Source organism: Enoplosus armatus, chromosome 23 (genome assembly GCF_043641665.1).
Source record: "Enoplosus armatus isolate fEnoArm2 chromosome 23, fEnoArm2.hap1, whole genome shotgun sequence".
Classification (NCBI taxonomy): Eukaryota; Metazoa; Chordata; class Actinopteri; order Centrarchiformes; family Enoplosidae; genus Enoplosus; species Enoplosus armatus.
This window is the reverse complement of record NC_092202.1, coordinates 12,052,909-12,080,800: the sequence shown is the minus strand read 5'-3', so window position 1 is coordinate 12,080,800 and position 27,892 is coordinate 12,052,909. Positions and strand designations below refer to the sequence as shown.

Here is a 27,892-nt window from a genome sequence, read left to right as displayed (position 1 = left end):
GTAATGCCTTGGCTTCCCTTGTTGTGGGAGAGGAAGGATGGGAATTGAGCTCAGACATACATTTAATATTCTCAGACTCTTATTATGTACAGTACAGCACATGTGAGAGAAACAGCTGCAGGAAGCTGTGTGTGTGTGGCACACTAGAGTCCCACCCATGCCCACATCAATCAGCAATCCTCTTCCTGTTCACGTTTGAGGGGCTAATGGTCTCCAACCACGCTCTTTACAGTGCAATCACACACACACACTCATTGACACACACAAAGCTGAGCAAAGTCACTCACTTGAGACACTCTGTCAACACACCTAATGGAAGATGTGGTGTGATAATCTCGCACACTGGGAGCAATATGAGAGTGCAATAGAACTCTACATAGAACTACAATACAGAGAATATATGTGGAGACATAACTTTATACACACCAGCTAAAAACAAGCAGCACAACATTTGCATAGATAAACTGTCAGTCTGTTTTTGTGTGGGAGAGACCAGCGCAGAAACTGAATGGACAACATGAGGAGCAGATAATATACAGCCTACATACAGAATGCACTGGTTTACAACTCTGTGATGGGTAATTAAGGACTGCAGCAATTCAAGGTGTAATAGCTTCCAGATGATGTTATAAAAAGTCTTCCCAGCTGACTTGATGTATTATAATATACATACTGATTATAACAGTATAGTATGTAATTACATCATCTGGAATTTAATTACCAGCTTTAAACAGAGTTTTTTTGACACCTTCCATCAATTTACAGAGAGATTTACTACGTACCGACATGCTAGGACATCATCAGCTGCTACAAGCTTTTGTTCCACACTCTGAAAATGGCCTCTTGGTTTTTTCACTAGACCCTTAGTTTTAACCACTTTGCAGGCACACTAGCAGCTGCAAATGCTTCCATTTTGGCCAACATTTTTTATTTGCAATTACAGTTAAGCTCACTGTACAGTGCGGTATGAACTGTATCTGTCCCACGAGACTGCTGATTTCTCCACACAGGCTTTTAACAAACAAAAACAAAACATCCATATACAAGCTCACTGCCGCCCAGTGTCATAAAGACCCTCACTGTGCTGCGTCCCTCCTCTTTCTCAACACAAAACACATTATTGAACAATTCATTGTCACTTAACAATAGACTCTAGATCCACCCTGGTGGTACATACCGCACATACCATGCACTTACTTCATCAGGGGTTTGAATCTAACACACACATCTCTTCACTGCATACTTATAGAAGTAGAAATGCCTTCAGTTATCTCAAAATACACTGTGAGTAACCTGTTGTGATAAGAGTGAGAAGAACAGACAGTGAGAGACTGATAGCATCACTGATTTGTACCAAGTCAGAGAGAGGTTTCATAATGTTCAGAATTTATTGTTTATGTTGTTGTTTTTAGAATTGTTATGACCATAAATAAACTGCATGAATGTGTATCCTTTGGTCATCGTCTCAGCATCATCCATGACACACTCCCATCCTCCCTGAGGCGGCTAATTTTGCCTCATGTTGTCTTGCTGAGGCAGTTCTTTCTAAATATAACCTGTGTGTGTGTGTGTGTGTGTTAGTGTTAGAGTGTGTGACACATACTGTTGGTTGTACCAATGGGGCTCTTTGGCGTTATTACAGAGTACAGGATGGTTACTTTGGCAAGGAAAAGCTGGAACAAATGTTTCCGGCCTTAGAGAGACCCATTTGTGTTTTTCAAAGCCTTGTTTACCTCACTCAGGATGTGAGTTGGCTGCCTCTGAGCACATACCATATAATTCTTGTACTTCTGTGTGCACAGTCATGAGATGTAAGATGTTAATGTCACCTACTGGACAGGAACACGACATTTATTAGCCTCGTAACTCAGGCTTTATTTGTAGACCTAGCCATGTGTACTGTATTGCAACAATAAATGATACATTAGTTAGATATTGTTCAGCCTTCATAGTCCCTACTGTCTGTCTGTCTGTCTGCTTTAGGGTTTCTTTTTTTCAGCAACAATACTGGACAATGCAAAACAGGGCGTATCTGAGTGTAGGTATGAGACTGCATACTGAATAAATATAGGTATTATTATCATGACACCTTTAAAAATGGTTAAGCTGTAAGTAATGGCTTTATTAGTGGTTAATAAATAATTTATTTATGCTTTGTAGATCAGCTTTTTATGAGAGCAACTTTTGGGTAGCCATGCAGATTGTGAAAAATCCCTTTAACTGATTGTTCAGTATGACCACTCATTGGAAAATGTTCCAGAGGATCTTAACCAAATTTAATGTATTAACAGCTTGTTAAGCATTTATTAATGGATTACCAACATTTATAACTGTTGTTACCAAATAGTAAAATGGTAAACACCAGCAAATTGTTTTTTGCAGCCTATAAATCATCAGTAAATTGTTTATTCATTTTTGATAAAGCCATTATTTACAGCTCATAAACCTTTCATAAAATGTGCGTGTTTAGAAAGTGTAAAATAAGACAATACATCAAATATGTTGACATGTCTTTTACCTTACATTGATTAAAAGTCTAAATATAGGACATCGTTTGCGCTAGATGAATGAATATGCAAGTTTCCCTAAAAGACACAGAAGTTTGAGCAGTGTAAACCTATTTGTATCCATGTATAATCCATATGTAGCTATTTTACAGTATGAGTGCGTTATTAACCCTGTTAATACAGTGTAGATTATAACCCCTACATGAGTGTATTTTAGAATATTCAGCTCCAGGTATCGGATATACAGGCTATTTATAGTCCACTAAATGTAATGATAACGCTGTGATACTGTATCTGTCTTCCTGTGGTAACATGGCGTCAGGGGGTAATACTCTTCCTGTCCAAAAATAGACGCTCACACGGAAATATGCTGTGGCGCTGTTCACCGAGTCCAGCAGTCGGTCACGAGGCTGCCGAAAAAAGAAACTCAGGTTTATTCATTTTTCTCTCCAGTCAGAGGGGGGGGGGGCTGGAGAAGCAGCTTCGGTACCGGTAGTCGGACTCGGTGCCAGTTTGCGCTGTCAGGGAATTCCGGGGCCGTGCGGTGACGTCACGTGTGTGCGCGCTCGCCTCTGTGTCAGTGTGCGTGTTTTAGAGTGTGCGTGGCTCTGTCCCTTTAAAACAGAGCTCAACGCAATACGATCCCTGCCCGGCTGCATGAGTGTGAGAAGCAGAGGAGAAGAGCAGCTCGACGCGGAGAGACGCAGAGACCCGAGCGAGCGGGGCTGTCGCTGCACGGCAAAGGCTGCCGTCAAACGGAATAATAACGCGAATATAGAGAAGAAGAAGCCTACAGCGGACATCACAGAGGCTCTCCGGTCGTCCGGCGGCTCAAATTTCATGGTTGTTTCGAGAGGAAGCGGCAGAGACTAACAGGGATTACAGGGCTGTAGCAGCTCTCCGCTCAGCCGGCTGGTCGGGAATTTCTCTGCAGACCCGGAGCTCCAAACCTGCGGATATAAAGACGATAAGGGCTACCGTGGACCTCCAAGCAACCGGATACATACTTCTATTTGGACATAATTTTATTCATGGAAAGGCCTACTTAAATGAACGGTGAGTGCTGTGTGAACTGGGAGCATTTAAAAGTCCGGTCCGGCTGTGTTTTGGTTGTAAGCAGGCAAGTTAGCGGTCATGAAAAAGTAAGTTTGAACGCGGTATTTCTTCATTGCCCATACTGGAGGTTGTTATTATGCTTTCTTGTTGATTAGAATAGACTCTGTTGCGATTCAGGACAGCAGGGAGTGAATTATTGTAATGAATTAAAGCGGAACCCTTGATCTGGTCTGTAGTCGATGAGGTGGGGGAATTTCGCAGTTTTCTTTACTCAACCACAGGTGACTTTTAAATCCCACGCGTTTGTATCTATTCTGCGAACTGTTTTCCTCATATCCGCGACTGATCATCTTTACCGGACAGGTTTAATCATTCAGTGCACGTGGATGAGAGTCATTTCTGTAAATTGGCCTGGATGTAAATTTGGGGTTCATGGGGTTTTTTTTGTCAAATGCCCCCAAATAATCCCCCAAGTGTTCAAGTTGTGTCCCAGGAAAACTGTGTGAGAGTATTCTGTTTATGTTTTAGACCACATAAATGGCTGGTAATGACTGGCTAGAGAACAAAGTAGTCGTCCTAATACATCTATTCATGAAATAGTGAAAATGACCTAATCCTCGTGTTGCGTCGGGACACCCCGGGTCCTAGTTTGGTCATTGTTGCCCTGAAAACGCATGATCATCCCATGGCTAGAAAAGGGAAGGAGAGCTAGAGGACAGGGAGAGAAAATTGCCTGTGTAAGGAGATCTCACGCCATTGTGTGTGTGTGTGTGTGTGTGTGTGTGTAGGAGTGGGTGGCTCTGCTGGAGTAGGAGTGGGGGGTGGGCAGGATCACTGAGGTCGGCAGCCGTATAAAGTGAATGGATAGCTGCCACCCCCACACCCCCCAGTCAATCCTTACGCACACAAAGAGCCGGATTGAAAGGAAGTGATTTGCATCACCTCTCGTTTTGGGGGGGAGGGGCGCTGTTTTGGTGTTGTCCTTAAGGTCTGTGTTTCAGGGGGAGCCGGTGCACTAGTCTGACCACATAGTGTTGTTTGGTCAACGTGATCTGTTATCCAATTATCACCTTGAGAGGGAACACTAGTCCAAGTCCTTTTTTGACTTTCACACACATGTCTGGCTCTTCTGTTGACCCATGCTGTCTATGACGTCACTAACCACCACAGGAGTCCGCTGGGTTCAGTTATGGCCAAGTCCACCTTCACACACCCAGGTGGCGCACGTCTTTGCGTTTGACCCGTTTGTTTTGGCCAATTTTCACAAATTTTCAAAATTACGCACAGCGATGAGTAAAGAATACCAAAACAAGTGAAGTTGAACAAGTTAACGTCTGTAGATGGGGGGGGGGCGGTGATGTCTCATTGGAATATAAAAAATAGTTGTTGATATTTGTGGTTGTTATGGCCTCACCGCCCGCAGACGTCAAACGTTAGTTGCCTTTGTTTCACTGGTCATCGGACGAGCAGTTGATGAGAATTTGTGACTGGCTGGGGGGGGGGTTATTTGTCACTTTATTGCCCGCAATAAACGAGCCCCGATCAGGAAGAACGGAGTGTGCTGGCATGGGGTCGCGAAGAAATCAAAAAAGAAAAAGAAAGCCTTTGAAGGTTCACTTCCGATCAATCAGATCGATTGGCATGGAAACCAGTGGCGCGCTTTGTCTCCGCGTTTGATGTCAGAGCTTGTAAAAAGTTTAAAGCTCCAAATCGCTCCACACGCACACACACTTTTGGCCGGCTGTGTGCTGCCTCAGCTCTCCCCCCGCCCCCGTTTGTCCCGTGATCTCAATAGGAGTGTGTGTATATGTGTGTGTGTGTGTGTGAATGAACAATCGCCGCCCATTTTACTATGAGTGATGACGAACATGGAGGAATATGGAGTGATACACGCGCCAGGAGGGAGAGAGAGATGACGGTGGAAATGAGGCTGCTAACTCAACAATAGTGAGTGAGTCACACAACTTGAGTAAGCAGAAGAGGAGTGTGTGTGTCAGGACAGTTTCCCAATCAACCCCCACCCCTCCTTCCCCCAGATGTAGATGTGATGGGGGTGTTACTGGATGGTAAAAGCAAGTTAGGGATTACTTTGATCTAATTAAGATTTTCCTTTATGTGTGTGGCTGGCATGGGAAATGGGTCAGTAGGCTGGCTTAAAGTGCTTACTCATCTACTTCGACAGTTGACGGTGATGAAACAAGAGCTGTGTGTGTGTGTGTGTGTGTGTGTGTGTGTGACTTGGCTGTGTGACAGTCAATCAGATTCTGGGGGGGCTTCTCCTGCCTCTTGACTGTCTTTGTTATCTGTTACAGAAAACAAATACAACCAAGTGAGTGTGTGTGTGTTTCAAAGGGAAGCGGGTGGGGGAAGTGATTGGATGTCATGATGAAACGTCTGTCTGTGACACCACGCCGTTGCAGCCCTTCCAGTAAAGGGTGTCGCTTCTCCTCCAGAGAGCGACATGAAACGAGAGAGAGGGAATAAGGGTGGTGTGGGACAACATCTGCCCTGCTGAAGATGTCTCAAACGCTCCCCACACAACCCAAGAGGTCAGGCGTCAAAGCACGAGTTCTTCTTCGTGTTTGCTGGCACAGTGGTTGGAAACCGGTGGAGGAATTTCCCTTCACTTCATGTCAGCAGAAGCACTGAACATTTAAAGGGGCACTATCATAGCTGTTGCAGTTCCTCTCCATTATATGATCGACATTAAGTACATTAGTGTTTTAGTACAATACGGATTTATTGCAGTACAACTGGGTGTAGCGCTGAGTGGCAGTTTATTTACTCTCCTGCAGTGCATGCAAACACTCCAGCTCACCAAGCTTGTCCAGACAGCAGGATGAAGGTTTTAGAGTTTGGTTGGGGCCAAAGGGGTCAAAAACTCAGTCAACCAAGTGTGGAATTCCACCATGCAGCGTGAGACTGGCTGCTGTGGATCCTGGTCTCTCAAAGTAGGGGCCAGGCCCCAAAAAACAGGAAGCTCTTGACTTCTATATTAGACTAAGGTGAAAGACAATAAAATGGTGAAAAGAGCAAGACTGATCATATATAACAATCGTGCTGTAGAATATAATGTGATTAAGCTTTAACGATCATTGAGTTATTGCAGCTGAAATAATAAAATTCAAATGAGGTGAAATTACAAAAGTAGCCAATAAAAGAGTACAAAAATAGTGTAAACAAAAGAAGGGCTCTCCATACGTATGCCCATTATAGACTTTTTATGTTTGAAATATGGGAAAGCCGTTTGGATTGCATTAATCATGTATGGATGAAGTCATCGTCCTTATTACATATTTCTCATTAGTTTCTATGGACCAGCGGGACCCTGCTATGCTGCCAGCCAACCACGAGGCTTAGACGTCCATAACTGTAAATACTGGGCATACATGCAGCTGTGATCTCGCTCCAGATTCTGTTACACTGTGTTTTGGTGAGAACAGTAAGGAAAAACAGATCAGTGTGATTCAGTCCAGAAGTCGACGAGTGAACTTCCTGAGAGCTTTTATAGGCGCGGGCAAATGCAGCCACAAGCCGAGCAAATAGGCTAATGTAAAACACGGCAGCAGTTTGAACAGAGAATCAACAATGGTATTATAGAAAGGAAGAATATTGTCTCGATATTGAATCCATCCCAAGTGAGTAGAGCTGTGTTAGAGAGTAACAGGGTTTACGTCCTGTTTGCCTGTTCCACCGAGTGAGAGAAAAAGGGAAAGTTCCCTCTGAGTTCAGTTCCTCTCTGTTATCTCTGGCTCTTTGCCACTGATGATGATGCCACAGTGGAAGTGGGGTGTGCAAACCTACACACTTGTGTGTGTGACTCATACACACACTGTCACACCTTGGAAAGAATTTTCGTCCTGTTTTACCTCTCCCCACCTCCTGTGACTATTTGTACCCACCTCGACACAGTGGCAAAGTAAATTATAGCTCAGCCAGCGAGTAGGCCCGTGTGCATCATGGGAGATTTATAAAAAATGACACTGGTATTTGAGGAATCTGTAAACAGGCCTTTCTCTGGACTAAACGAACAAACGACGGCGTCATAACAAATGCGGTCAGCTTGCGTCACAGTTGTTCTGATAAAGTTAAAATGATCGGTGCGTAATTACACCCACTGTAAGATCAGCGCTGCACCGGCCATCTGTACGCACGCGGTCATTAACTCTGATGCATATAGGACGCACACACATGTCCATGTTGTTTTTTTGTTATTCACGTACATGCAGAGTGCTGATGAGACATAATGTTGTGAGGCCAGGGAGGAAGAGGAAGAGGATGGTGTGTGAGGTCAGCCTGCCCCATGTGTCAGTAAACATGTTGATCAGTAAAGACCTCTCATAAACCCTGTTCTTCTCTGTGTCTATCTCTGCCCCTCTAGCTTAGTTTAATAACTGTTAGTGAAGACGCGACTGGTTCCCATGGCAACTGTTACCAAGGGAGCAGAGTCTCTTGTCTTGTTTAGTGCATTTCTGAGCTAGTCAGAGAGAGAGTGTGTGTGTGTGTGTGTGATAGTCCTGGATGTGGAATAGAAGCACCAGGAGAGAGACAGAGCAGTACTAGGGAGGGGGATTTTTGCAGTTTTGTTTTTCTAGCGTGATGTTCTGTGTTGTCCTGAGCTTTTTGTAGATCTGTTATTGAAAATAATCACCCAGACAAGCAGAGAGAAAAGTTTGGGGGCTTTTCAAGTTGCTCAAGTGTGGAAATCGAGAGTGACGATGATCAAGTCATTGTCAGTTTTCAGTGGGACACCCACGTCTTCTCAGATTTCCGGTTTCTCTGGATTTACACTCCGTTTTCCTGTCTTTAGAGTCACAAGCCAGGTGTTGAGTCATTCTTTTATTTCTGTCTCACGCACGCACACACACACACACACACACACACACACACACACACACACACACACACACCTCGATTCAGACAGCAACATGCACAAATGTGTGAAGTCTGTCAAAAAATCCAGACTGATGTTTCCTCTGTAACGCAGAGTGTCTGTGAAAATGAAGCGGGAGGAGTTATTCAGCACACAACTCATTCTGCCATCATATGTTTGTCATTCACTTTTCCCAGAAGCTAAAAAGAGGGCAAACAAGGCTTTTCACCTAACACCCAGGGTCAGAGCCAAGCAAACGGCTTTTCAAGTCATTTGACTGTCTTGTTTTTGTTGACGCGGCTCGTGTGAGTCATGAGTTGGACACACGTGCCGTTCACACAAGATGACTGTGTGTCTGAGGTGTATTTTAGGAGCCACGACTGAAACCAGCCAGGTTTTTGAATTGACTCTCATTGTTTCACATCCACAGAGACTCATATTACTCACATATGGTAACTTTCATCTACTTTTAACTGTCAAAAAGCTTTTGCCGACACACTAAAACACATACTGTTCATTTATTTTCAACAGGAAGCCTCAGCTTTCAAACCCCTCCCCAAGGCCTCACTCTCTCACACTTCCTGTAGTGACGACAGCTTCCTCTCCCCTCCGAGCTTTGTTCCCCTTTAACGTCACACACACACATGCATCTGATCGGTATGTGTGTGTATGTGAGAAAGAAAGGGATGCGCCACACTAACCCAGTTGAGTGTTGTCAGTCACAGGCCCAGATGTCATGGTGGTGAGTGCAGGAGACAAAAGGGGCCTCATGTTTTCATGTTTTTCTACCACCTCCCCCCTCACCCTCCTCATTGTTCTGTTTCTTTTTCCACAAGCACATGAAAATGTAGGCTAACTGTTTCACGCCAGTGTGTCACTGAGCGTCTGGAAATCAACGTTTTCATCTCTCTTTGCTGCTTTGTTGCTTTGCTGCCAACACGGCTCTTAAAAAGGTGGTGACAAGCCGACCAGCACGTTGAGAAGCTGACCACCAACAGCCGAAACCAAACAGTGCTTAGTTGGTGATTGCTGCCATCATAAAGCTTCTCGCTGTTGTTTCAAAATGTACTGAATGTTGAAACAAGAAGCATTGTCAAACCCAGCAGAGGTTAATTGTGATGATTTTGGACCCTCCTACCACTGTGCTTCACGGCCTCTCTCTGTCATGGCCTGAATGTAGAGCAGATGTGAGGGAGTGCGCATCTAAGCCAGGAGGAGACAAAGTAAGACAAATAAAAGCTTTTATCTGGCCTGTTATGGCTAGCTGGCATGCTGCTGCTGAGCATATAAGTCCTAGGTGTAACTGGGTGAAGGGTTAGGTCAGCGCTCTGTCCCCTTGATGAAGGCTTGTGTTGTTGAGATGGATGCTAGCAGGAGAAATTTGTTCCATTACTGGATCAGTCAGATCAGTGCAGGATCAGTGTCCTCTGCTGACCCACCCTGCCTGTGTGTGCTGGCTGCAACAGCGTCTTCTGATTATCTGTGCGTGTGTGTAAGGATGTGAACGTGATGAAGTTAGCCCGCATCACTGTCTTGGAACGGCATGCGCTGACGTTTGCACACACGCAAACAAATAAACACACACGCATACGTGCGCACACACACACACACACTGGGAGCCTGGCAACGAGGTGGGGGAGGACGGATGCAGGGGCTGGCTGTTCCTCTGTGGGTGTGTGTATGAGAGAGAGAGAGAAATGCATGGTGTTTCCTTCAGAACACGATCTCTATCTGGGACTGATTATGTAATGGCCAAATGGAGTGGAGAGGGCGAGGGAGGAAAGAACAAGTGTGTGTGAGAGAGAGAGAAAGAGAGGACCGTGCATGGCCTTTCCGTCATCCTCGGCCAGAAACTCCTTGCTGCCAGAACGTTTCTATTTTCTGTTATCTGCCACTTCTCCCAGCCTTATCTGGTCATTTCTTATCAGACAGCCTTTACAGTGACTTTACAAGGACAGCGACACTCCAGCTGCCTGCCATTACCCCCTCAAGCTTTCAGTTTTCAGTGGTTTCATCGTCTGTGGTCGTTCACACGGTCACTCCAGCGCACTTCCTCTTACTCATCCATCTCTTGCTGTTTCCCCAGGCAATATTGATTAACACTGCCATGCTGCAAAACAGTCAAATCTCCAGCTCAACAAGTCATTCATCTTGTATTAAAGCAAGCACAGAAATCTGCCACCAGTGCAGAAAGGAGTAGAATTTTTATACTATAATGGCTTCTTTTTGCAGTGTATGCCCTCACTGCCCCCCCCTGTCTCTCTCCAGTCTATTTTTCTCTCATGGCCTCAGTGTGGTTGTCTGGCCGGGGACCAGAGCAGGCCAGTGGTTGGCAGGGAAGGGTGAATAAATTAAGGCTACTGCACAGAGACAGACATCATCTGAAAATCTTAATTCCAACCATTTGCCCCCCCCCCCCAAGTCATGTTAGTGACTAAGCAAGCTTCCCTATGCACAGCCACAAGCTCGTGACTTTGGTTTGTGTGTCACGTGGGATTATGGTGGATTTATTTATTTAGTTTGTGTGTTTCTTTGTTAGATGCCACAAATGGATTCAACAGAGCTCCTTTCTTTCCTTTCCAGCTTTTTGGTTGGTGTGGTTGACAACGGTTGGCACAGCTTTGTCTCTTTGCCAAAGTTTCCTGCTTGGCCCCGCCTCTCAGCTGATAGCCGGTGTCACTGGAACAATAACTCACTTGCGTAACTACGACAACGAGGGTGTTGACAGGAATAGGTCTTTGATGTCTGGTGTCGATGGGGGGGATTTCACTTGAACAAGATGTACCGTGGGGGAATTTTTGATATAACAGTGAATTGTGTCATCTGTTTGGAAATAACTGATAAATCAGCTGTGTATTCTTTCACTGAGGAGACAAGCAAGACAACAGCAAAGCTCCTTAAATTACTTTCACTTAACCTCCACTTACTGTGCTCAGCTGTAGAGGAGCACAACTGCTTGTTGTGGTTAAATTGAGGTAAGGTAAGTGAAGGCAAAAAGCAATCACTTTCAGCGTTGCAGTGCCACTGAAGCTGAATATTTGTTTTATCAGTCCAATTTTTTTTGATTGCTCAAAAAACGAGCTGAAGTTTACATGAATGTGATCAACAGATAGATCAAAATGTTCGTAGAATTGGCCCCATCATTTCTATTGAACTTGCAGTTCGGTAGTTTGATTGCAGCTCGTCATCACATCCTGTTTGTCTATCTAAACACACATACACACACAGTCTACCCATGCGGCACACTTAATAGGAAGCAGAAATGACATCACAAAGTCCGAGAAATTCCCACTGCGGTGACATCTGTGGCGGCACAGAAACACGCCCCCGGTCACCTGACTGTAAGTGGTGTCCCAGGAGGGCGGAGTTTAGGGGGAGCAGTTTTGGGTAAGCCCTCTTCCAGAGCGCTGAGTCATCGGGGGGTTCCCCCGAAAAATGAAACGCGTAATGCTAGCAGAAACACAGACACTTGCTGTTTCCTTCATACACGTACTGTACTGAACTCTAACTCAGAGCCGGTTAAAAACCACATTTCATCACTTTGGTATCATCTGATAGAACCTGAGCTGGTATGTAACACAGTCTGCTGTCTGTGTACACTATCTGGTTTCAGGGTACTGAGTTTCTCACACTGTGCTGGTAGAGTGGCTGTGAGCAATGTGATAGCCATGGTAGCAACTGGAATAGACGACCGTTTGGTCACAACAGACATAAACACACACCCTCTATAAAAGTGGTAATTACAACGTCGCCACGGTGTCCCTGTTTGCACTCACCAGTCACAACTGGGTCTCCTGCTAGATTTCTCTTTCTTCATGTTTCTAATTTAAAACTCACACCTAGTCACACTCTCCTGCCCTCTCTCCGTCTCCATAATGCCATGCGTTTTATTATTTCACTACCATGTTTCCCCAGCGCTGCTCTTTCACGTGATAGTTGACTTAGCCGGCCCGGCTCTTCCTGTTAGAGCGAGATCAGCCTTGTTTGTGTGTCTGCTCGCCCGCTAAGCTGCACAGTCAGTCTCACCATTGTGTCTGCGTGAGAAGAGAAAGAGAGAGTGAGCGAACAAGAGCCCCCCCTTGCTCCCATTGTGTCGGCCTCCCCGTTGATTTACCCCCTTCGCCTCCGAGCCACCTTCGCGTTTTCCACACTTCTCTGAAACTAAGCGTCACCTCAGAAGTCAGGAAAACGGGGGGGGGGGGGGGGGGTGAGAGCAGTGGGGATTCGCTGTTTAGAAAGTCAGAAACGAGAGACAGCAGGACAAAGAGGTTGTTGGTTCATGTTGAAAGCATAGACCACCCTCAGCCCTGAATTATATCCTATGCTTTGATGCTTTAGGTTTATGACAGTTTTGATCGGAACTCTGAGTATCGTGTTTAGTGTGGCTTCATGTTGTTTCTGTGACCGCTTGACATGAATGCTTTCGCCTTCTCTGTCTTTCAGGTTTGAGGAGATCCCAGAGAGATGATTGGCAGCCGAAGCTGAGACTTAACACAACTGTGAATCAATAACTTGGTGCTACTCTAAAAGGTACGCTCAGCATGAGTGTGTGTGTGTGTTTGTACCAGTTTGTCTTAAAGCATGCTACGTGCAGTCTTGACAGTTTACACCAGCCTATCTTCACATAGCAGTCGAGCCTGGTGGATGATGATCCCTGTGAGGCGGAAGGGGAGATATAGAGAGGGGTGTGTGTGTGTGTGTGTGTGTGTGTGTGTGTGTGTGTGTGTGTGTGTGTGTGTGTGTCACTATAGCACCCCTCCTGACAAGCTAAAAGAGTACAGCGATTGAAATGTCCCCTACTGGGCTTTAAATAGAGACAGAGATCCAGAGTTGGTGGGAGGAAGAGAAGAGGAACTGGTGGGAGGAAGGACTGCGTATGACCAGAGCTAATTTAGGAAAACTGGTGGAAGAGTGCCGTGCTGAGGAGGAGAAATGAATCATAACCTGTGTGTGCATGTCTGTTGTACTTCAAAATGTTGTCTTGAACATTTGAAGCTGCTCCCACGGTGATGGAAATCAAATATACTTAATGGTATATATAATGGTCTTGCCATCTTTAAAGTTGTGTCATCCAAATGAATTAAAATGAGGATTTAATATCTTCTTTACATCTTCAGTACAAGTATGTGTTTGTTAACAGCAGTGGTGAGTGTGTAGGTGCGAATATATCTCTCAGGTTTAGTCAGGGATCTCTTTTGTTGTCTTCTTTGAATCAAGGTACTTTGAAACACAGACTTCTTTGTATCTTGACACCTTCTGTCTTTTGTGTGTGTGTGTTTGTGTGCCCGGTGTTTCAGAAAGCGGGGAGGGAGTTATCTCTCTGCTTCTTTTATGCGTTTTCCCCTCAACCGCTTTCCTTTGTGTGTGTGTGTGTGTGTGTGTGTGTGTGTGTGTGTGTGTGTGTGGGCGTTTTCATGGCACTGTTCCTACTCTCCATTCCACTCCACCTCCCTCCATCCCTTCCCTCTTCTCCATCTCCATCGTTTCTCCTTAATCTATCCTTCCATCCTGTTCAGACCGTCTGTCGCTGCTGCCCCCCTCTCCCTCTCCATCACGCCTGCCGTAATGAGATTAAACCTTAGTGTATCCACTGGGCATGCACACACACCATTCACAGCACTGCAGCACACACACACACACAATCATCCACTTAAGAGAGCACACTATTCTCTCTCACATGCACTAAATCAGCACAAGCCTGACACGGCCATGCAGCTTGCACACTTGGCATCGCTTCCAACACCACACACACTCACACAATTGGCATATGACCAAGGCTTCTCACTCTTAGTCTTTCCCTCTGCCTCTTGTTATCAGGAGGCCCATGGTAAGGATTACAGTAACCTCAGGTCTGTCTTCATAGGTGAGCTCCCCACTGAGCCATCTGGGCCTCCGTAATAATCCTCTTCTGTACCGACTGGCTTACTGGCGCCTCCTGCAGGCTGACTGACTCATAGCACACAGCTGCAGACAAAGACTTCCACCATGACTTGAGACTTCAAGCAAATCCAAGTTATGCTAATGTTGCCTGGGGTAAATGTCCCAACTAGAGCAGAATCAGAGGAAATTTCAGTGGTGAGAATTGCATGTAAATAAAGGATTTAATTCAGGTTGCCTCTGCAGTAAGCTCTCCCCTGCCCTATATTCTACTTACACCCTCCCCTCTCTGCTGGCAAGCTCTCCACTTCGCACACATACACACACCAACTAGCCTATATAATAGAGAGCCTACTGGCATTTATTGACTTTTCAGTGTGTCTCTGTCTTGTGTGTTCTCATAGTGGCTCTCCTGTTCTCTTCTCTCTCTCTGCAGCCAATAGGCTTTTGGGTTCTTGGTGCTAAAGAAAGAGGAGTCGGACAGTACAGATATTCTCAGTGTTGGAGTGAGGCCCTCTCTGTGCTGCAGTGGAGGGCTTCACAGACGCAGCTAGTCTGGTGAGTACGAGCTGTCTAATTCCCTTTAATGACAGACATTGTGTTGGAAGTATATGATATACAGTATATACTGCTGTTACATTACCTTAGTTAGTACTAGTACTTCATAGAAATATATTTAAATGAAAGCATGACATTTAACTGCTGTATTTAAGTTAGAAATACTAAAATGTCTTAGTCAGTGTTTGTTGCATAATGACAATTCTGCCATTTGACCACAAATCCACCATGGATGCCATAAGATTATGGTACTTTATAACTATAACTATAACTATATTTTCTATTTGTAAAGATATTTGATAATAAGCTTCAGAGAGTTATCACATTTTTAAACGAATATGCACTGAATTTTAGCATGTAACTTTTCATGCTCTCAGTCCACATGGGTTTTTCTGTATGTAAAGGTGAGGAAACTATATGACGGTATTACTGTCATCCACAGGCTGGATGCATCACGCAGTAGAGCAGTTTGGCGGGCGTGGCACGCGGGATTCCTTCCCACTGGACGGACTCAACCGGGGACCATGGACTCCCATGGGCGGCCGCGCCTGGCAGCCACCTGCCAGGTCCGTAGCCATGACAACACATACACAAACATTTACAAACCTCTTTGTTAAAATTAAATCAGGTTTAACTTATAATGAGAACTTTTGAGTTTCACGTTTTTACTGTGTGTGCTGTCTCTGTTCCCCGTCAGGTGTTCGCCTGGAATGAACCAACACCAGCTCCTTTCCCATCTACCTCCTAGTCCTATGGGCGGACTGAACCATCCCAGTAAATTCTTTAGTAATGGGTAAGGCGTGCACAAAATCATCAGTGAAGATAAAGAAAATCGAGAAAGCAGATTTAGTTACAGAAAATGTAATGTGTCAGTTTTTTTTAGTCGTAATATTGTTTAACCCTTTTGTCTGTTTTGGCTGTCCAGGCCTATGCGGGGAGGTGAGAAGCTTGAGCTCGCACAGCCAATGTTACCAGGTCTTCAGAGGGAGCAGCAGAGACCTCCTCCTCATCATCTTCATCCTCCACCTCCCCACAGAGCGTGGGAGCAACTTGGTCAGCTGTATGAATCCCACCTCCCTCCTCAAGGACATCCTGTCGTTGCCCTGCCCAATGAGCACTCACTCCGTCTCCATAGTGGAGGCTATGCAGGCAGCAGCGGGCATGCCCCCAACCCCCATCTCCCCCCCAGCAGACAAAACCAACTACTGAAGGTGAGTAACAATGCTACAAATGTATTTTTGAAATTAGTTTTTTCATAGATAGTTTTTTCCAAGAAATACTCAACTGTTTGTTGTATTTACTGTCTGCTTTAGTTTGGGGGTCCTCAGGAGCAGCATGTTCCCCGGGGTCCACCATCGCTGGGAGATGAGATGTGGGCTCAGGTGCACCAGGTAGGAGCTGTATAATTGGCTATGATCATGTTTCATCATCCATACAGACATAGAACAGTCTCTATTCCTGCTGTCACTTCTGCTGCAACCAGACAGATGAAAGACATTCTCCATTCAAAGCCAGTGTCACTGGACTGTGGCTGAATATTTCAGCAAAGGAATGTTTTTGAATTGACACTGCAATAGTCACATTGGTTGTCTTCATCTGCCACAACACTGATCCTTTCATTTTTCTGTTCACAGCAGAGGGGCTATCCAGGGAAGATGCTGGGGGGTCAGCTGAAGAGACCGGGCCCTCCATTGGGAGAGCACTCTGTTATCCAGCACACTCCTCCACCATCAATGCACACGTCCTCCCGCCCAGCTACTGAGGACTGTCCTAGCCCCAGCAAGAGGAAAAAGAGTTCGGATCAGGTATCAGATGGGAACACACAATGAGTGGCAATTTATAACCTCAGTTCTAGATAGATTTTCTCTACAAATTTGTTGGTCAGATCTTTGAGTAGTAAATGTTGTCATGTCCCACTCACTGTGCAGGTATTCCATCCTGGGCTGCAGCGCTTCCCTGGCCCTTCTTTGATATCACAGCACCAGTCATCGGTCCACCACCTCCCCCCAAAACCTGCCTTCTGGAACCCACTTCACAAGAACAACAGCACTCCCTGGCAGCCCCAGACGTCTGACCGCAAGAACCCACCATCACAGGAGTTCCAGGTCCGAACAGTAAGAAAATGTTCCTTCATTAGATATTTGGTCCATTGAGCTGGGACTAATATTTTACTGTTGGCCGCAATCAATGGGAAACCCTTTGTTGGATTGAGTGGTGCCATAAAGATGCATTGATTCCATTAGCTGGCTGAACCTGACAGAGTATTGTTTGCTGTGCTGTAAATACTTTTGATATTACTCTAATCATCCTCTTTCTATATTGTTTAACAGGAAACCAACAAACAAGGAATGGGCAGCTACTCTCAAAAGTCCTCTCCTGCCTCTTCCACCCCTTCAAACCTCTCCCCTCCACCAAACTCCTCTCCGGGAAGCTACAACCAGGGATGTGCTCCTCAGCTCCAGAAAGATGCATTCCAACCTCAGGCTGTAAACCAGCTGTCCCCTCACTCCTCCTACCCCGGCCCCAGCTCCAAACTGGGGCTTGCTCCACCCTGCCAGGCTATGGAGCCTCATGGTGCTCACAACCAGAGAGGCCCTCTAACTGGGGGCCAAGGTGGCAGCCAAGCTACCTCTCACACGGCATCTACCCCAACCAGGAGAGACAGAGATCAACACCTACATGCCCAATTGTCACCAGCAAACCCTCCTGCAACCAGCAACAACAACAGCAGCGGCAGTGTGCCTTACAGCCACTTCCAGCCTCATCCAGGGCTGGGGCACCAGGGTCCCCCTCCTCCTCCTGCCAGCAGCACCTCAGTACCTCAGCAACAGCAAAGTGGGCCTCATGAGGCCTGGAGATACCAGAGCAGACCCAGCAGTCACTCCCTAGTGAGTACAAGTCATTCATGCAGTAGTTCATTTGATATAATGCAGCAGGTGTTTTACTCTGAAATAAACAGGCTTACAATTCAACTGTTAACCCAGCTGCGGTTGTTAAGATAGTGATCATTATTAAAGGAATTCATTGAAAATTGTTCTGTATGTGTCTCTTCAGGAGTCAGACATCTACAGGCCTCCAGGACTGCTACCTCAGCGCCAGCAGAGCCACAGTCAGGTTGTGGATAGTCGGGGTCCAGGTCTCTCCCAGCATCACCATCATGTCAGTCCTCCTTTGCCCCCAACACACTCCACTCGAACACCTGTCATCACCCCCAATCTTCCCATATCCCAGGCCTCCTGCTCCATTGGCGGCTTTAGCAACAGCAGCAGATCTAGAGGTTTAACTATGGCTGGTGTCTCCACACTGACTCCACCACCCCCTGCTGGTTGCTCTGTGAACAATAGCAGCAGTAATAACAGTTGGCAGAGAGGAAGACAACCAGTACCCCAACCCTCCACCAGAGGAGTCACTGGCCCCACCTCTCAGCTGGATGCTCTGCTGCAGCCAGGATGTCAGAGAGGGCAAACTGCGACTGCCAGCCAGCCTCACCAACAGGGGCTGCCCAGACCACAACAACATGGACCCACTAAGTCCCAGCCCATGAAGGGGAAGACGTCATACTATGCTCAGGCTGAACTGGAGCAACCTCCTGCATTTTCCTCCTCATCGTCTTTATTCTCCTCAGGGCACCAGAGGGCAGGGGAAAGTGTGATTACAAGCAGAGTTTCCAATCCTCTTCCTAGTTCTCCTACTACATACCGCCCAGCTCATCCAGACTCTGCCTCGACACAGGCATACTCTCAGCCCCAGATTCATCCTCCACCTCCAAACTCTGTCCCTCAGTCCATCGAAGAGGCTTTAGACAAGCTTGATGCCGAGCTAGAGGGTCACATGCAAGCTGAAGAAAGAAGGAAGAGGGACAGAGAGGACCGAGAGAGAAAATTGAGAGAAGAGGAGAGGCGGAAGAAAGAATGGGAAATGAGACAAAAGCGGGACGAGGAGAGGAAGAGGAAAGAGCTGGAAAAGAAGGAGGAGGAGAGGAAAAAGAGAGAACTGGATAGACAGGAGGAGGAAAGGAGAAGGAGAGAATGGGAGAGGCAGGAGCAGGAAAGAAAGAGGAGGCAAGACGAGGAGAGGAGGAGGAGAGAAGCAGAGAGGCTGGAGGAGGAGAGGAAAAAGAGAGAATGGGAGAGGCTGGAGGAGGAGAGGAAAAAGAGAGAATGGGAGAGGCTGGAGGAGGAGAGGAAAAAGAGAGAATGGGAGAGGCAGGAAGAGGAGAGGAAAAAGAGAGAATGGGAGAAGAAGGAGCGGGAAAGGAAGAGGAGAGAGTGGGAGAGGCAAGAGGAGGAGAGGAAGAAGAGAGAAGCAGAGAGGCAGGAGCAGGAGAGAAAGAAGAAAGAACTAGAGAAGCAGGAGGAAGAAAAGAAAAAACATAAAGAGTTGGAGAGGAAAGAGGAGGAGAAAAAGAGGATGGGGCGGAAGAGGGAGGAGGAACTGTGCAGTGCAAAAGGCAAGGAGCAGATGGCTATAGAAAATCTGGAGAGACTGCTCTCCGGCAACACTTGCCCAACACCCCCACCTCCTCGCCTCTCTTCTGTTACTGCCCCTCCTTCAGGTCCATCACCCCCCAACTCCCAGGCTTCACCCCCCTACCCCTGGCTAAGCCGTGGTGGCATACTCCCTTGTCCACCAGGCCAGACACCTACCACAGCTACTCCTGCAGAAAGGCTGCGGCCACCCCCTCTTACACCTCAGACTGAGTATGCCAGAGAAAAGCAGCGGCAGAGGGAGATGTGGGGCAACAATGGCGGAACGACTTTCAGTCCCTCATCAACACACAATACCTCAGGGATGAACCAGTCTGTATATGCCAACAAGCCCCCGGCAATGCAAGCCGCACCCAACCAATCCAAAGACTCGGCCAGGGAGCGAGACAGCAGCCAACACTCTCTCCCTACCTTGGCACTTAGAGAGCCCCCCAAACTGTATCAGGCTTTTCCCAGAGAAAACCTTCCACCACCACCTTTATCCTCCACCTCCACAAGGGGAATCCTCAATAAGCAGTCAGGAAGTGGTTTGGAAAATGCCAGCAGCTGCGGCACTGACTCTGACAGTGCTCAGTTTGAGGAAGAGCCCTCCGAGTTGTCCACACTGCTCCCTGATGGTCTGGCTAACATTATGGCCATGCTGGATGAATCTATCAAAAAGGAAGAGGAGATGTATAACAGTGAAAAGACTGGGTCCTCAGGTCTTCTTGACAACTTTTCTCCCGGTGTCCAGCCTATCAAGAGCTACCTGTGTGCCCCAGACCTCATTCCAGCTACAAAGCATCAGCCCAACCAGGAAGACTTTGGATCCAATCCTCACGCTAGCCCTCCTGTGCTCAGCCGCCAAGGCTCTCTGGCATCCCCTTGCAGCCGAACATCTTCTCTCAACGAGGAGGAGGAGGACTACCTTAAACCTTCTCCAAATGTCCCTCTTAATCCTAAACAGTCAATGCACATGGGAATGGGAGTAGGGAACACCAATTACCGCCACAGTGACCTGGCTAAACTTTATGGCCTCCCTGAGCAGACTAAAAGTGAGGCTGATGAGGATGACGACGAAGAGGATTCTGAGACCCCATCTTGTTCTCCACCACCCCAAAGACCCCACCTCCATCAAACAGGTGTAAACAGCATATTCAAGTCCCTAGCAACAGTCCTAGAGAGCCAGAAGTATGCTTACCGTGGTGGGCCTTTTGGGAGACCCCCTCCATCAGCGCTGGTTGGTGTCAAATATTCTTCCTCACTGTCACTGGGCCCTGATATCTGCCGCCAGCAGCAAGGCAGCTCTCCCACATCAGATTCAACCAATCCACCATTCAGTCCAGTTGTCCCACCTCTAAAGTCCTCCCCTCCCTCTCTGCTAGAGGACAAGAAACTGAAAATAGAGGACGCTGATGTCTGGAGAGATGATGGAGAAACAGCAGAGGAAAGACTGCACTCTACCAAAAAGTTGAGTATTCCGACCATGAATCCCATTAAGGTGGTCAAGGAGGAGCGACTGTTGACGACAATCTCTGCGTCTTCTCTGGCAGAGTTGGGCAAGAGCTGTGAGGTCATGCTTAGTCGACAGTCACTTCCTAACAAAAACTCCCTTGATAAACCCGACGGCCACTGCAAAGTGGAGGACAGACACAAACCTGAGAAAGTAAAGGAACACAGAGAGAAAGACAGAAACAGGGACAGAGAGAGGGAGAAAGAAAAAAAGAGGAAGCACGGTCACAGCCACAGTAGCAGCAGGAAGCATGAAGACAGAAAAGAAAAGAAGAAGCATAGAGAAAAGAGAGATGATATGGTCTTCTCCTCTTCTTCATCGTCATCATCATCATCATCTTCTTCATCCAGTCATTCCAGCTCGAGCCACAAGCGGCACAAGGATGGCAAGAGCCATAAGGAGAAGAAGGATCGCAGAATTCTTGGTGACCTCAACCTCCAGAGCAAGGAGGGGTCTGAGAAGAATCGGGGTCATTATGATACAGATAAAAAGAAACGCAAAGAAACATCCGGTGCCAGCTCCACCAGCGAAGAGGAGCATGCAGAATGGACCTCGGGAAGTTCTGCTGAAAGATCTTCTGAGCACAAAAAAGGCTCTGAATCAGGTTCCTCATTAGGTTCAACGGACTTCTTGAAACTGAAGGCGTTGTCAGATGGGCCACCCAAGGAGCTGAAGATTCGTCTGATCAAAGTGGAAAGTGGGGACAGGGAGACATTCATTGCCTCTGAGGTGGAGGAAAAGACGATCCCACTGGAAGAAATCAGCATCAAGAACACTGCCAGTGAAATCATCAGATCCTGCAAGTAAGTGCACCCGTTTTTGCATATCTCAGGGATTCATATATCTTTAAGATTTGCACATTTTTTTCATACTGCCCAGATGAAAAGATCTTTCAGGCATTGTAGAAGTAATTAGGGAGTAGTAGTAATGAGGTTAGAGTTGTGTATTTGTGTTAGGCAAAGAAAAATGATCAGGTAGCTCATGTACTCAACAGTAGTAATAGAAATATGTTTTGTACCTTCATGTTTGCATCTGTTAACATGTTCTTTTTTCTGTTCTAGGGGGGCCAGAGTGAAAGCAAAGTTTAGAGAATCTTACTTGCTCCCAGCCTTCTCTGTCAAGCCCATCATGAACTCAGAGGAACCCATTCCTAGAGAGAAACTCAACCCTCCTACACCCAGCATCTACGTAAGTCACTATGTCTACTACATTTCATACCTTTTATTAGCTTTCTTTCAGTCTTGTTCTATGTATAATATGTCCCATATGTATCAAATGAAAGGACAAATAGCCAAAAGTATGATTATAAATCAACCAACAAAGAAAAGGTGGGACGCCACTTTAATGTTTAATCAGAAAGTGCACAAATAATACATTCTTTAAAGCAACAGAACATGAAGTTGGCTTAATATGTAGTGTATAGTATGGACAGTTGATATTTAGATACAATATGCCTTAACATGCCTGCGCTGCCCACTTGTGGTGATTTGTTGTGCATGAAGACAAATGGGCTGAAATGGTTTGTAACTGTGTACTGTGTGTATTTTTCTTCTCTGTAGCTGGAGAGTAAGAGGGATGCCTTTTCCCCTGTGCTGCTGCAGTTCTGTACAGACCCCAAGAATCCTGTTACTGTCATCAGAGGCCTGGCTGGATCTCTACGACTCAGTAAGTTTACACTTGCAGGGACTGATAACATATTTATTTACATGAAAAACATGCTGGTACGCTCTCCTGATACTTTTGGATAAAAGTAGTGTGAATCCAAGCATCTAGCTACCACAAATAGTATAGCCCAACATTTTGGCTCATTAGCTACAGGCATATATGTATTTGCATCATCACTTCTGCTCTATAGTCAGTAACAATTAGGTAATGCATAACTGCCTCACAAGTATGTGCCTTAATGTTCCCTGTCATTGCTTTTAGACCTGGGGCTGTTTTCTACAAAGTCACTAGTGGAAGCCAATTCAGAGCAAGCAGTGGAGGTTAGGACTCAGGTGCAGCAGCCTGCTGATGAGAATTGGGACCCCAGTGGGACCGGTCAGACATGGCCCTGTGAGAGCAGCCGCTCCCACACCACCATCGCCAAGTATGCCCAGTACCAGGCCTCCAGCTTCCAAGAGAGTCTGCAGGTAAATACCACAAATCCACTACCACAAATTCTTCATGCACTTCAGTTTAATTGTTTAATGTGTCAACCATATGCAACCAGCTGATAAACATGGTGTGATCTATGTCTTCAGGAGGAGAAAGGCAGCGATGACGAGGATGATGAAGATGACGAGAAGGAGAAGAATCCATCCATTGGTTCTGAGGTGTCCAGCAAGGACAGCGCTAAAGAAAGTAGCAGGTAAGGATAGTGTTAAAAGAGCAAGAAGTTTAGTAAAACTTAGTGTTTTGTAATTTGTAGTAATGCTTTTCCTTTTTCTCAGTGCTGAGCAGAAACCAGTGGGGAAGATAATTAAATTTGGCACCAACATTGACCTCTCAGATCCCAAGAGGTGAGTAGCTTCAACATATCACCTAAAGACAATAGTGATCTCTGTAGCAAACTATGGTCTCCATTACATAATATTTGACCACCACTGTTTTTCCACAACTTGCATTGCCATCTAGTGGTCATGTCGCAATACTGCAGCATGCTCGTAGCAAAAGCTCCTGTGTACACCTTTGTTTATAAATACAGCTAATCCTCAAACATTACTAAAGAGCAAAGTTGATAATAGAGTTCTAACCGGCTGTCTCTGCTCAGGTGGAAGCCCCAGCTTCAAGAGTTGCAGAAGCTGCCAGCATTTATGCGTGTAGCATCCAGTGGAAACATGCTGAGCCATGTCGGACACACCATCCTAGGCATGAACACTGTCCAGCTCTACATGAAGGTTCCAGGGAGCCGAACGCCAGGTAAAGGACATTGACACTCCTCAATGTCTGTAATGGTTGGAAGATGCCTTCAGTTAAACAATATGTAACACAAGTTACTATCTGAATTAATATTTTAAATACTATTAAATATGACATACAATCTATATAAGAAGATATTCTGTCTTTATTCAACAGGTCATCAGGAGAACAATAACTTTTGCTCTGTGAATATTAACATCGGCCCTGGAGACTGCGAGTGGTTCTCTGTCCATGAGGACTACTGGCAAGCAATCAATGACTTCTGTGAAAAGTGAGTAGACAGAGACAAATCTGAGAATACAAGCTGACGTTGTTGAGTTTGTTTTTACATTTTAGGCATTTGGATAAGTTACTCAGGTTATAAAAGTACCTTTATACGAATAGCAAATGCAAGTAGGAGTGCAAGGGTTTATTTCAGATGCTAAGCCGTTCAGCTTTCTACATGCAAACATCACAGCTCTAACAACTTTTTCTTCCTATGTTCTCAGGCATGGAGTGGACTACCTGACAGGTTCCTGGTGGCCGGTGCTGGAGGACCTCTACAAGGCCAACATCCCTGTGTACCGCTTCATCCAGCGGCCTGGAGACTTGGTGTGGATCAACGCTGGAACTGTTCACTGGGTCCAGGCCGTTGGCTGGTGCAACAACATTGCCTGGAATGTCGGACCGCTCAGTGGTAAGAAGTGCCCCATCTAATGACCAATACAGATTACTTCAGTAATAGTATTAATATTTTGGAAGATAGTTTGTTTTATTCTTCAACATTGTATCATTTGTATCTGCAGCTTACCAGTACCAGCTGGCCCTGGAGAGGTTTGAGTGGAACGAAGTAAAGAAGGTCAAATCTATTGTCCCCATGATTCATGTGTCCTGGAACGTGGCCCGCACTGTCAAGATCCCTGACCCAGACACCTACAAGATGATTAAGTGAGAACAGACAAATTGCATTCAGTTGCCACTTAATCAGTAATAAAAGTAGTATTTACTTTCAATTAAGGTTAAATTGTAGTGCATTATACTGAAATGTGATGTATATTAAGTTGAACAAAATATCTCAACAAGTAAACAGCTTCCACAATCAACGCGAACATTATGAAAGTAGGATTTATGGCAGGGCTGCTCTAATGCATTACATAGAAAAATTCCACATTTGATGGCAACTTTATATTAATGTTGGTCTCTTTACCTTTCTGCCAGACACTGCCTGCTGCAGTCCATGAAGCACATTCAGATCCTGCGGGACCAGTTGGTGACTGAAGGCAAGAAGCTTTCCTATCAGAGTCGGGTCAAAGATGAGCCTGCCTACTACTGCAACGAGTGTGACGTGAGTAGCTATTGACCAATCTAACTATGAAACTCTGTCTCTCTCTCTCTATCACAGACATGCATTCAGTTGCCACGCTCAGGGTGGCAAGCTCAAATGCTGTTATCAAAAAGATAATGTTGTACTGCTGTGTTCCAGGTTTCAAGTTGTAGAATTGTAAGGAATCTGAGAAATGTGTACTGTCGTGTATACTTCAGTGACATTGTGCTCACTGGAACACTGTATGTAATGTAATGTAATGTTCATACAGATTACATCAAGACAGTTAACGTTACATTGAAAGCTTGATTACAGCCAACACACTATGAAACGGTAATGTTAGATAGGAAGTTGTTGGCTGTTGTCTTACAGTAGCTAATGGGTTATCAAATGTGTTGCTTTACCTTGAAATATGGACCGAGGTCCCTCTAGATTTTCACTAGCTAATCAATTAGGAAGTGGTGAAATGATAATGATTTGTTAGATTCCTGACGTGAAACCTGGAACACAGCAGTACAACATTATCCTTGTGACGTCAGAGGAAAATGGATGCTGTGTGAATATAGTGAATTGGGTACACCTAGCTAAACTAATGCAGGCTAACACAGCAACCCTGCAGTAAATCCTACCTTTTTTACTGGAACTGTTTCAGAGACTGTAGTTTTTGGTGTTTCTAACTACTCTGGTTGCAAATGGATACAGAAGCATATATTTAGTATAGACCCCACAGTACAAGTTCACTACAAGCAATTAATTCCTTTTATAAATTTGATAATTTGCTGCAGTCAAAACATTGTTCACAACCTGTTCTCTCCTCTGTCACAGGTGGAGGTGTTCAATTTGTTGTTTGTGACAAGTGAGAGCAACAGCAGGAAGACATATGTGGTTCACTGTGAGGACTGCGCACGACAGCGTAGCCCCAACCTGACAAACGTAGTGGTGTTGGAGCAGTACCGCATAGAGGAGCTCATGAACACATACGACTCCTTCAGCCTGGTAAGCAGACATACCTCTATTCAACATTCCTGCTTTCTCGTTCAGGATCCATAGTTGTCCAAGACTTTGCTGGTTCCTTTCTGACCTGAAATAAAAATAACCATCAATCAAACTTTGACACCAATACATGAATTTAATTGTCTCTGTTGTGCGTCTTGTCTCACCAGGCCGCCTCCTCCCGGTGACAGAGCTCCCCTCCTGCATCTCCTCAGCCATAACCAAAACTCCTGCCAGACAGGACAAAAGACACAGTTTCACTTTGGTTTTCAACTTACCCTTTCATTATTTAAGATAATTTTTGCTACTACTGCTAATACTTGCCGAACAGCCAGTTGAATACGTTTACTCATCATTACTGTTTACAAAAAGAAATACCAAGCCGCCAATAACATACCAGTTTACTCTCAGATGGTGCTTTCAACCAGAAACCCTGGCAACACTGAAGTTGAGACCCAGGGGGCAGTTGGTGCTGCCATTGAACAGACTGTGGAGGGTAGTTGGTTTCAATGGCGTGTTTCTGTCAGTACCGGAGAGAACTTTTTTCTGTTGTCGTCTTGAATACTGAAATTTGTACATGCTGTTTGCAATTTTTTGTGGGGTGCTGTCTTTTTTAAAATAATTTATTGTTTGTTTTTCTAAACTAGATCAGCCTAGATATATACCACATTGGCCTTGTATTTAGAAAAGAGAGAAAATGAAAAATACTAATAATAGAGATATGAACATTTTTCTAAAGCATTAAGAATTTTAAAAAATACAAATGTTTGGAATGCTTCAAAACATACGGGTTTTAATGACTTTGGTTGTTTTGGGGGGGATTTCATTTTGTCTTTCAGATTTTTGTATGTGTTGTAAATCTTGTGTTTGTATGAATTATTATACTTTTATTTCTTCTGGAGATTAATATTCAGTTGGCACTCATCATCAGGTCTTTTTGTTCATTTCTTCCATCTCTGTATGAACTATCTTTAAAAAAAGAAAAAAATCATTGCCACCTGGTGTTTGCGTGTTGTACCTCTGATTGTTTTGTTTTAATATGCAGACTTAGTATTTCCTGGATTTTTTTGGCATTGTACATTTAATTTAAAATGTTTCCTCTATTTATTGGATATCAATGTTCTCCCTTTTTTAATAGGGTTGTACAAGTTTGCGTTTTTTTTTTCATCTTTATTTTTTATAGTGACCGATTGCTCTGTAAGAACTGAAATGTGGGGATTGTGTGTCCACGGGAGTGGAGGCTGCTGTTTCTCTGGTGCTTGCCTCTCACGACTCCTGCCTTTTTTCTCCTGATATATATTAAATGATATCTTTATCTTGAATATAACGCCACCTTTCCTGTAGATGATAGGCACACTGCTCACGTAGAGAAGATGAATAATGGAATGCTGTGTTTGTATGCTCATTAAGGAAAAAACAAAACGACTTTTCCAAAGTGTTTTGAGAAATGGTAATTTTTTTTATTATGTAGGAGGCTTTTAGACGAGATTTTAATGATTTTATGATATTATCTGTTGAATATGATAACGGGATAGATGGTGCTAAATGTTCTCTTTGAACAACCTTTTTTCTGTTTGTCTTCTTAAAATGAGAATTCTATTTTTCCTGTTGCAATATTACCTTACCCCTTTCCTTCTCTTTGTGGTCGTTTATTTATAACTGCACTGTTTAGAGAATTCACACAGACATACTTGCAGACACACACACCAAACTGAGCCAGACATGTCTTAAACACTTGTGAATTTGTGTGACATTACTATGACTATTAATAATAAACGCTTTTTGATAAATCCAGAAGTGAGAAGGATCCGTCTGATTTTTTTTCCATTGACTTGCTAGGTAACA

General features: G+C 45.1%; 1 protein-coding gene across 2 annotated transcripts; it reads left to right on the top strand.

Moving 5' to 3' along the window:
• Positions 1-3,184: 3,184 nt before the first annotated feature.
• Positions 3,185-27,844, top strand: kdm6ba (lysine (K)-specific demethylase 6B, a). 2 transcript variants are annotated; one of them, XM_070929653.1, is made up of 23 exons: positions 3,185-3,563; positions 12,880-12,966; positions 14,750-14,871; positions 15,314-15,437; positions 15,569-15,664; positions 15,797-16,082; positions 16,185-16,262; positions 16,506-16,676; positions 16,800-16,976; positions 17,202-17,759; positions 17,926-21,653; positions 21,912-22,038; positions 22,410-22,515; positions 22,777-22,982; positions 23,094-23,200; positions 23,283-23,351; positions 23,603-23,751; positions 23,908-24,022; positions 24,240-24,427; positions 24,537-24,678; positions 24,949-25,075; positions 25,880-26,050; positions 26,218-27,844. In XM_070929653.1, the coding sequence occupies exons 4-23, from the start codon at positions 15,319-15,321 to the stop codon at positions 26,233-26,235; spliced, it is 6,738 nt and encodes a 2,245-aa protein (XP_070785754.1). In that variant the 5' UTR covers positions 3,185-3,563; positions 12,880-12,966; positions 14,750-14,871; positions 15,314-15,318; the 3' UTR covers positions 26,236-27,844. The 2 variants fall into 2 exon arrangements, with proteins under 2 accessions (XP_070785754.1, XP_070785753.1); XM_070929652.1 differs by having other exon boundaries at positions 16,800-16,985.
• Positions 27,845-27,892: the final 48 nt, after the last annotated feature.

Coding starts and splice junctions, on each gene's coding strand:
- kdm6ba (XM_070929652.1), top strand. CDS start 15,319: ATGCATCACGCAGTAGAGCAGTTTGGCGGGCGTGGCACGCGGGATTCC. Junction 16,677..16,799: donor GGAAAAAGAGTTCGGATCAG/GTATCAGATGGG, acceptor CTCACTGTGCAG/GTATTCCATCCTGGGCTGCA. Junction 17,760..17,925: donor GACCCAGCAGTCACTCCCTA/GTGAGTACAAGT, acceptor GTGTCTCTTCAG/GAGTCAGACATCTACAGGCC.